Source organism: Acomys russatus, chromosome 31 (assembly GCF_903995435.1).
Source record: "Acomys russatus chromosome 31, mAcoRus1.1, whole genome shotgun sequence".
Taxonomy (NCBI): Eukaryota; Metazoa; Chordata; class Mammalia; order Rodentia; family Muridae; genus Acomys; species Acomys russatus.
In genome coordinates, this window is record NC_067167.1 from 16,808,993 (window position 1) to 16,820,044 (window position 11,052).

General features: G+C 44.2%; 1 protein-coding gene across 1 annotated transcript; it reads left to right on the forward strand.

Moving 5' to 3' along the window:
* The first annotated feature begins 495 nt into the window (after positions 1 to 495).
* On the forward strand, positions 496 to 9,910 carry Usp44 (ubiquitin specific peptidase 44). Its single transcript, XM_051172660.1, has 5 exons — positions 496 to 1,972; positions 4,272 to 4,467; positions 5,438 to 5,546; positions 8,503 to 8,708; positions 9,574 to 9,910. Exons 1-5 carry the CDS (start codon positions 560 to 562, stop codon positions 9,771 to 9,773), a joined length of 2,124 nt encoding a protein of 707 aa, XP_051028617.1. The 5' UTR covers positions 496 to 559; the 3' UTR covers positions 9,774 to 9,910.
* Positions 9,911 to 11,052: the final 1,142 nt, after the last annotated feature.

Sequence of the window (11,052 nt, forward strand, 5' to 3'; positions counted from 1 at the left end):
CTGTAGCCTATGTGGTTACTGTTTACTCCGTGTTGCTTAAGCCCCTCCTACTCCCACCCCCCCTATATTTTATTTACTTATTATATTTAAAGAATGTGCTTTTGGAGACGGCTGTCACTATAGTGGACAGATACTATTCTAATTGAGTGGAAAGTGGTCACTGAGTCTTCACCACTAGATGGGACAGAAAATCAAAAACAAAAGGTTTTAAAGTGGACCCAATGGAGAAAATAAAATGAAGTGTATGCAAGTGGGGGGTGGGGTAAGAAGGGAGGGAGGGAGAGGAAGGGAGGGAGGGGGAAGAGATGGGAAAATCAAAGCAAGGGGAGAGAGACCAGCCTCTGGTATTGTGACAGGCAACACAGAAATAACATTCGGAGGGAGCGAATGTAGAACACTGTTCTTGGGAAAATATCAAAGAGGATTTTCCGAGGGGGCCAAAAACAAAAAAACAAAACAAAACAAAACCCCTGATCTTGTCCGACTTAGTTTTCAGATGCCTCGGGTGTTATGAAGAGAGACCCGTGCGGATTATGTGTGTCTCAGACAGACTGAGTAAATGCTAACAATGGATAGATGCAAACACATTGAGCATTTGCAGCTTGCTCAAGGGCACTCCGTCCTCAACCCTCAGAAATGGCACTGCATGGACTGCAACACGACCGAGTCGATTTGGGCTTGCCTCAGCTGTCCCCACGTGGCCTGTGGACGGTACATCAAAGGGCACGCACTGAAGCACTTTCGAGAAAGCGAGCACCCCGTGGCCATCGAGGTGAACCACATGTACGCTTTTTGTTACCTTTGTAACGATTATGTTCTTAACGATAACGCCTCCGGAGACCTGAGATCCCTACGAAGTACACTAAGTGCAATCAAAAGCAAAAATCACGCCTGTGTGGTTCCGAGCGGCAAGGTTTTACAGCCGGTGGATACCGGTGACAATTCTTACGCCCAACCTCCGCCTGCCAACGAAGATCAAATGGGCACCGCCCTTTGGCACCGGAGAAGGGCCCTCATGGGTAAAATCTTTCGAACTTGGTTTGAACAGTCACCCATTGGGAGAAAAAAACAAGAAGAAATTCGGGAGAAAATGGTAGCCAAAAGAGAAGTTAAGCGAAGACAGCAAGAGTCGGAGCAGCAGGCGGCCGCTGAGTCGGAAAGCACGCCCCCACGAAAGAGTTTACGCCTGCAAGGCCTCACTGAGGCTGCCACGATAGAAGTGGTCCCAGAGCAGGTGCCGCTGCCGACTCCAGCGTCACCAGCCAAGGAAAAGGCAGTGCTGCCTACCTCGGAAGACATCAAATTGAAAAAAGTAAATGACTCTTTGATCAAACGAAGGCCAGTACTAACTCCTGGTGTAACCGGCCTGAGGAACCTAGGAAACACTTGCTATATGAATTCCGTCCTCCAAGTGTTGAGTCACTTACTTGTTTTTCGACAGTGTTTTTTAAAACTTGATCTGAACCAGTGGCTGGCTGTGGCCGCTAGCGATAAGGGCCGATCCTACAAGCACTCATCCGTCTCGGAGGCGGCGGCACAGCAGCTGAGCGAAGGCCAAGAGAGAGAGAAGAGCTTCGCGTGCTCCAAACACGCGAGTTTATCGCCAGGCCTAAGCGGAGGTGCCGTGAAAGGCCGAAACATGGAGCTCATCCAACCGAAGGAGCCAAGTTCACCGTCCAGTTCTCTTTGCCATGAATTGCATACCCTGTTCCAAGTCATGTGGTCTGGAGAGTGGGCCTTGGTGTCCCCTTTTGCTATGCTGCACTCTGTGTGGAAACTGATCCCCGCTTTCCGTGGTTACGCCCAGCAAGATGCTCAGGAATTCCTCTGTGAACTTCTGGATAAGATACAACGAGAGCTAGAGACGACGGGAACCAAGTTGCCGGGTCTCATCCCCACTTCCCAAAGGAAACTCATTGAGCAAGTCCTGAACGTTGTGAATAACATCTTTCACGGACGACTTCTTAGTCAGGTATGGATCTCTTACCATATTTTATCATCTGAGGCTCTCCCTACCGCCCGGCTCACAACTGGGCTGTTCTGTATGTATCTAGCAGGATGAAAAGCTCGTGGGAGGTTTTTTGTTTTGTTTTGGTGTGTGTGTGTGTGTGTGTGTGTGTGTGTGTGTGTGTGTGTGTGTGTGTGTGTGTGTTCAGGTCAAAGTAAGATTCCCTTTATGAATGTGTAAAGAAGTCATCTGTTCACTTTTAATGGAAACAGTTGTGTTTTCGTGGGATCAAAAAAGCCTTTTGAGGGGAAGGAGATGAAGGAACCGCGTTTTCTGGGTTAGGCTAAAGCCATTCCCTGAGCAGCTGGGGGAAGGCAGGAAGAGAGAGGGAGGGGAGGATGGGCTATGTGTTACCTAGAGGACATAGTTGCTGTCCTGTGAGTAGATATGGTCCATGAACAGTTTCCTGGATCCCAGTGTGGGACTCTCTGGCAAAATCCCATTAAAAGCGTAAGGGTCAAAAATCTTGAAAATGTAGGGCAATTTGAAGGTAAGCAAGCAAACGTGATTTCTGTTTACATTCGTCACGTCTGTACGCTTTTCTTGTTGGGAAAGCCCAGATTCCATCTGCTCAGTGGTCCTCTGACCGGCCGACCTGATAAACTGTCACTAGACAAACTGGCACTAGACACAAGCCCCAGTCCTCCCACAACACACAGCTTTCCTTTTTAGTTGTTTTTAGCTTAACAAAAGGGGCTAAAGCAGTGGTTCTCAGCCTCCCCGATGCTGCATGTGCCCCTTTGAAACAGTCCTATATGTCGCGGTGACCCCCGCCCCCTGAACCATGAAATTCTTTTTGCTGCTTGCTGCTTCCTCCTGTTTGTTAAATTTGTAGTGTAAAATATCTGTCTTTTCCCATGGTCTTAAGTGACGCCTGAAAAAGAGCTCTCCACCCACAGGTTGAGAACCACTGGGCTAGAGAGATGGTTCATTGATTACTGCTTTTACAGAGAACTAGAGTTTGGTTCCCAGCACCCACACCTGGTGAGTCACACCCGCCTATAACTCCAGCCACAAGGGCATCTGACACCTCTGGTCTCCACAGGCACCTGCAGTCCCATACCCATATCCCACCTAACACACACACACACATTATCTATCTACACATGTATGCATATAAATAATAGTGAATACATATTACGCATACAATGTTATGCATGCATGCCTGCAGGCCAGAAGAGGGCGCCAGATCTCATGACAGATGGTCATGAGGCCTTTGGCCTCCACGAGCACCACCACTCACATGGGCACACACACACACAAGTGCACAGAATCTTTAAAAGAGGCAACAGTTTGGGTATTTAGTGATACTTTCATTTCCAGAAAGTTAGTTTCTCCCTTTAGATTCCCAACAGTGTGAAAATGGCTATGTGGGGTTTTTTTTTTTTCCACTTTTACTTTATAAATAAGTGAATCTTGAAATTAATAAAATTTGTTATATATAAATGTCTTGCTTCTCCTTTGGGATGTAAGCATCCTACAGATGAGCCATTATAGTTCCTCTCTTTTCCCTTTGAACATGTAATAGACTCCCAAGGCACTTCAAGAGGCTTCTCAAAAGCTGACCTTTCATGCTGTACTCCAGGAGGGTTCTTGGTGTTGGTTTGCTACATCCAAAGTCCTTATTGGGTTTGCCTTATTTTGTTACCTATATGCCTGCACGCCAGAAGAGGGCGCCAGATCTCATAGACGCGTATGAGCCACCATGTGGTTGCTGGGAATGAAACTCAGGACCTCTGGAAGAGCAGCCAGTGCTCAACAGACAGGTCATCTCTCTGATCCCTTATTCTGTTGTCTTCCTGTTTGTGTGTGTTACTCTGCTGGTTTTCATGCTGCGTAGATTCGGCTCATAATGCCTTCAGCTGTTTATATGTTGGGTTGGTGGCATTAAGTACCCCAATCACTAAATTGCTTCTAGCTGTCAGGTTCTCCTTTGTGGTGTGTGCCTCCATGTTTGGACGTCAAAGGACATCTTAGAACTCTGCATCCAAACCCCCCCCCCCTTTGAATTCTGGGAGTCCAACCCAGTTGGATGCCTTTCCCTAGGCAGCCATTTTGCTGCTGCCCCTAAGGAATAGCTTCGTGAGGGGAATTAAAAAAAAAAAGTTACAATCAGCTGTCCCGAGAGATTGTAAAACCTGTTCGTCAGCATTCTAATCTTTCATTCTCAGAAGAAAAATTTACAGCTGGCAGTGACCTCTGCTGAAAGTTAATGTTTTGGCAGAAAGAGGGGAAAACCGAGCACTACTACCCTTCCTTGCAGGTTACGTGTCTCGCTTGCGACAACAAATCAAATACAATCGAACCCTTCTGGGACTTGTCACTGGAATTTCCAGAGAGATACCAATGCAGTGGGAAAGATGCAGCCTCCCAGCCATGTCTCGTTACTGACATGTTGGGCAAATTCACAGAAACAGAAGCCTTAGAAGGAAAAATCTACGTGTGTGACCACTGTAACTGTGAGTATAGACCGTTTCTCCGTGCCTTTATAAGACTAATTGTAGAGACTGAGGGAGCTGCAAGAAAGTTCTTCAATAGCAGCTGTGAAAACAAGTTTTTTAGTTCCACAAAAGAATTCAGACATTTCTACCTTATAATTATTAAAATTATTATTTTAAATTATTGAAATTCTTCTTGCAGTGCTGGGGAGATGGCACAATGGTTAAGCGCACTGGCAGTTGTGATGGAGGGTCAGGGTTCGATTCTCAGCATCCCCATGGCAGCTCAAACCTGTCTTTAAGTCCAATCTCAAGGGGTCTGATGCCCTCTTGTCTCCTCTGGCACACATATGGTCTACAGACTTCATGCAGGCAGGAAGAACATTTAACCCATACACAGAGAATAAAATAACAATTATTTTTATTATTTATGTATTTTGGTTTTTCCAGATAGGGTTTCTCTGTTTTAGCCCTGGCTATCCTGGAACTCATTTTATAGACCAGGCTGGCCTAGAACTTAGAGACCACCCCCTGCCTCTGCATGCGCCACCACGCCTGGCTGTTCTATTTTACTTTTCCATGAGTGTTTTGCCTGGATGTATATAAGCATACCACATGTGCAGTGCCTTCAGAGACCTGAAGAGGGTGTGGCATCCCCTGGAACTGTAGTTGCAAATAGTTGTGAGCCTCCATGTGGGTCCTGGGAACCGAATCTGGATTCTCTGCAAAGCAAGTGCCTGCTCTTAACCGAGGAGCCCTCTCTCCAGCCCGTTGCCGGATTACTAAATCCTGTCATCTCATGTCAGTTTATTTTACATTATGCACTGTGTTTGCTGAGGTCAAAGCATACACTCACAGTGTATGTGTGACTAGCATAGGCCTGTCACATAGTGTGGGTGATATGAAAGAGTTTACACATTTTTCTTGTATTTTTTAAAACTGAAATTTTCTTCCCCACCCCCCCCCCCTTCTCCTTTTTCTGACATTCTAGCAAAGCGTAGAAAGTTTTCATCAAAACCAGTTGTGCTCACAGAAGCCCAGAAACAGCTTATGATCTGCCACCTACCTCAGGTTCTCAGGCTACACCTCAAACGGTTCAGGTCAGTGGTGCTATTTCTACCTGTCCACCAGCTGCGAGAACAATTCGCTCATCCCTTCCTTCTGCACTTCATGTATGCATTCTTAAACAAGTGAGGCGAACTTGACGGGACCTCGTTGAAAAATAAGCCATATCCCTCTACAGCCAACTCAGCATTGAAAGTGTGCGTGTGTGTGTGTGTGTGTGTATGTGTGTGTGTGTGTGTCCATCCTTACATGGCATACTTTCCTCCCTTGATTTTGAAGTTCCACTTCCTTTTTTTTTCTTTGAGGCGGTGGTTTCGAGACAGGGTTTCTCTGTGTAGCCTTGGCTGTACTGGACTCACTTTGTAGACCAGGCTGGCCTCGAACTCACAGGGATCCGCCTGCCTCTGCCTCCCGAGTGCTGTGTTTAAATGCGAGCACCACCACGCCCACCTCTGAAGTTCCACTTTGTTTATCCCCAGATGGTCAGGACGTAATAACCGAGAGAAGACTGGTGTTCACGTTGTCTTTGAGGAAACCTTAAACATGGAGCCCTATTGCTGCAGGGATCCAACACCCTCACACAGACATACATGCAGGCAGAACACCAATGCACATGGCATAAAAATAAATAAAAAAGAATAGATAAAAAAAAAAAAAAGAATAGATATCACCTGTTTTGTTTTTGCTTTTCTGTTTTGTTTTTGTTTAAAAAGCAATGTCTCACTGTGCAGCCTTGGCCAGCCTAGCCTAAGACTTGCTGCACAGCCCAGGCTAGCCTCAAACTTAGATATTACCCCTGCCTTTGCTTCAGTTCCAGGATTAAAAGCATGTGCCACCATACTTGCATTAGAAAACAGTGAGACCCAGCAAATCTTTAGTTGAGGAAGTCCTATACTTTATAAAGGACCCTGTAACCATACTTGTATTAAAAGGCTATGAAAATAAGCCAAATTACAAGATAAATTTAAATTATTTTGTCTTAATTTTTTTTAACATTTTGGTGTTTTTTTTGGAGGGGTGGGACATATACATACATACTTTAGTGGGCATGTGCCAGCGACAATTTGTGTGAGGCTGTTCTATGTGGGGGCTGAATTTAAGCCATCAGATTTGACAGTAGGCACTTATACCTATACTAAGCTGTCTTGCCAGCTCTTAAAATCATTTTCTATACAGGCAGTGCAAATACAAAGCTAATTATGGTGTACTGGAATAAATCACCAAGTAAGCCACATATATAGAGAAAAACACATCATTAACAGCAGGACAAAAAGGACACTCCCCACCCCCCCACACACACAAAATGCATTAGTACAAAGAGTTTAGTTATCAGCTGGGTTCCCATAAGCTCTTCTTTAGGTCCCTTACTCTGCTAATGGATCTTACACAAGCATTCGAGTTTATCCATTACCACAAAGGGCATCTTAAGATAGCGATGAACGGTAGGATACAGGAGGCATTTAGGAAGGGGCAAAGGTACATCAATTACTGTCTTAGTTAGGGTTACTATTGCTGTGATGAAACACCGTGACTAAAAGCAGCTTGGGAGGCATGAGCTCACACTTACCCATCACTGTTTCTGACAGAAGGAAGTCAGGGCAGGAAAACCTGGCGGCAGGAGCTGATGCAGAGGCCACAGAGGGGTGCTGCTTACTGGGAGGCTTGCTCTTCGTGGCTTGCTCAGCCTCCTATCTCATAGACCCCAGGACCACCTGCCCAGGGGTGGCACCACCCACAACAGGCTGGGCCTTCCCCCATCAATCACTAAGAAAATGCCCTACAGCTGGATCTTAGGTGTTTCCTCGAAGTTCCCCACTCTCACTCAGGTGACTATAGGTTGTGGCAAATAGAAATAAACTAGCCAGCTCATATGCCTTTCCCAGACTCCTTATGTTTTAAGCTGTCTGTCAGCTCCCAAGCCCAGGCCTTTAGGGGAAATCTGTGCGTTCATATAGATGTTATTTATGGTATCCAGAGTTCTCCCCTTTCTCGGACTGAAAGTCTTTATGGCTACCAAAGAGCATACAAAACTCATCAACACTTCAGAGATCCCAAGGGCAGTCTGTCTGGGGAAATGCAAGGCCAACGCATATTACATGGCATCATATGCCTTTCTGGCCCAGCAGGCAGCTCTACACTACACAAAGTATTTGCATTTTTTTTTTTCTTTTTGAAGCCAGCCTATATTAACATCTCTGTTATTCTCTAGGAATGTAATGCTTTAATATTTTCTTCGGTGGTGCATTTTCTCCACAGTACCCCAAACAAGATTAGTTTCATGAAAGAACTAATGTACACTGTGAGTTTCCCTTTTGTACCAACCGATAGCATGTCAGTAACAAACTGCTGCTTGCTGCGCTTAGACTCAGTAATGGGACACACTGAGCAAGTGACATTATGGAGCCTTTTTTGATTCTTGTCCCTTAGACATTCCCGACTTAGTGTAGATGGTTGTGAATCGTTGTTAGGTATTAACAGGCACCCGTGCTTTCCTTTGTCCCTACCCACCTGTCAAGGAAGGACAGAGAGTGCACCTCCCACCTGAGATGTCACATCCACACTATAGCAAGGCAGAATCAATTCCAAACTATCATTTTCTAAGTTTTATTTCTACACTACAAAAGACAATTCTCTCAAGCCCCTTGCCATAGTTGCACAAGCCTGAGAGAAGACATTCAGGAGGTAAAGGTCACTTCTGACTACTCTGTCTGTAAAAACAAAACCATGCGGCCACAAAGATGATGGAAGGACTTCGAATACAGCACAGTGGTGAGACGCATGCCCAGCAGTTTTAAGGCCCTGACGTCATCCCTTCTGCACTTCCTGTACGCATTCTTAAACTAGTGAGGCAAACTTGACAGGACCCTGCTGTAAAATAAGCCATCTCTCTCAACAACATTGAAAGTGTGTGTGTCTGTGTGTGTGTGTGTGAGTCCTTATATGGCACACTTTCTTCCCTTGATTTTGAAGTTCCACTTTCTTTATCCCCAGATGGTCAGGACGTAATAACCGAGAGAAGATTGGTGTTCACGTTGTCTTTGAGGAAACCTTAAACATGGAGCCCTATTGCTGCAGGGATACCTTGAAAGCTCTCAGGCCAGAGTGCTTTATCTATAACTTATCTGCTGTTGTAATCCATCATGGCAAAGGATTTGGCTCAGGACACTACACTGCCTACTGCTACAATTCTGAAGGAGGTAGGGCCAAGAAAACCGATTTTTATCTTGGGTTAAACTTGCAAGTTGGTGTGCGCTTAGCTTTTCAGCCGTTCCTAAATTGGCCATTAAGTCACCTGATCACCCACCTGCCTTGTTTCTAGAGCAAGGCTTTCTGCAGTCAGTGCTGCTGGATTACTGGGGGGAGGGGGAGCAGGGGTACAGGCTTGGATACTTTTTTGCTTTTGAGATCGACTCTCATTATGTAACTCAGGCTACTCTGGAATTGCTATGGATACCAGGCTGACCTTGAATTCAAGAGATGTGTTTGCCTCTGCCTCTCTTGACTGCTGGGATTACAGACATATGCCACCAGGCCCAGCACTGGCTACTTTTCCTTAAAGTCACACTCCCTATGTCCACTGGTTTGTTAAAGAACGGGGTATTTAATGACCTGGACGATTGCAGCTATTTGTTCAATTTTAACATACAAAATCAGTTTGACTTGTTCTCTGTGTCCCTTCTAGAGCAGCCCTTTTCATTTCCCACTGAAAAAGAACAAACACATGTGCGTGCACACATTGTAGTACTTCAGACAACAAGCCTAGCTATTCTGCAAAGATATTTGTTAAGCTGCTAGTATACCGTATTTTGGCCTAAGTGGCTGAAGCATTACCTAGTATTTGCACTGGAAAGTGTCAAGTACGTGTGTCAGATTCTGTTAACTCCAAAGAAAATGGGTTACTCCATAAATGGCACCTAAAAGAATTCTAGGTTAACTCTTTCCTGCAAAGAAAATAAACCAGCCTTTACTCTAACTTCAGGAAGCCCTGAAGTTAAGCAGGCTTTTGTAGTAGAAACTTTTGAAATTCTGTTACAAATATCTGGTCTCTGTGCTTCGCTCTAGGGTTCTGGGTACACTGCAATGATTCCAAGCTCAGCATGTGCACTATGGATGAAGTACGCAAGGCCCAAGCTTATATCTTATTTTATACTCAGCGAGTTACTGAGAATGGACACTCTAAACTCTTGCCTCCCGAGCTCCTGTCCAACAGCCAACACCCCACTGAAGAAACCGATGCGTCTTCTAATGAAGTCCTTAGCTGATCCAGACAGTGGGCTCTTGTTATTTGTATATATACTTTTTAAATGGGCTGACTTACGATGCTGAGCTTCATTGTTTTTATTTTAATTATGATCAGTGCATACCAAGACATTTTGTATTTAACTACAAAGGATTTTTTTTTACAAAGACAAACTATAAATTTATGTATATCAACTGTAGGACAACTAAACTTTTTCCAAGTATTTGAGATTTATACTTTTAGTGTTACCTCAGACTATCATTACCTCTTATATTTTGATGTCTTAATTGCCTCAAATCATGAATTTGTGCAATCTAACTAAGGAAATTCAGGTGGCATCATTTTATATATATTGTTACTTATTTATCTTTTGTAGCTGTTTTCTATGCGGATTCTAAATACACGGGAAGGATATGCTCTTCACAAAAAGCATTACCAAAAAAAAAAAAAAAAAAAAAAGCCATTGGTATACTGACTCCAGTTCTGTCCCTTTGGTGGTGAATAGAGATTGGAAGTGAAATACTGAAGTATCATCTACTTAAGGTTATTCCTGAGGTTTCATACTTCTATGGGGCTCAGAATAGACTTAATGCGGTTACTGGTCTTTCACTACAAACTTTATTGCTTCCACAACTGTTCTTTATTGAATACAAACTTGAGATGAAAATGGCAGATTTACAAACAGTATACTTAAATGAACTTTGGAACTATGGGCATTGGAAAAAAGAGTTCTAATAAAGCAGTCACAAAAATCTGAATTTAGCAAACCAGTATATTATGCTATTATACAAATGTAGTTTATCTTGAGAATTATTTTAGATCTCTTAAGTGCTTGAGATTTTTTTAGTTGAAAGGAATAAGAAGTCTTAAAGAGGGGACAGATGCATAGGGCAGAAGAGAACTATTTGGCAACTGAAACCTCATTTTAAGGAACCTAAGCCTGAGTCTTTTGCTAGGATTCTGTCTACTGGAAACCTCTTAGGGCCCTGGCCTCTCTCCTAAAAATGACCTAAACTTGAATTTACTGAAAGCAAGAGAGATTTTTTCTGTTGTCTTCTGAAGAAAGCTTTCTAGGCCCTGCTGCCGCCGCCGCCGCCTAATCTACTCAGAAAAGTGGGCTCCACCAACGTACAGATCTCAAGCTCCCTGTTAGCCACTGTTCCTTTTTGCTAAAGTGGGTTTATTTACAGCTTACTTATAAGCCAGAAAGAAGTATCTTTAGCATGGATTTCTGAAAGCAGTGTTACCTGGGGCAGCTGGTAACTCCAACAAAAATGTATTGACGGACAGATCATTTGTGC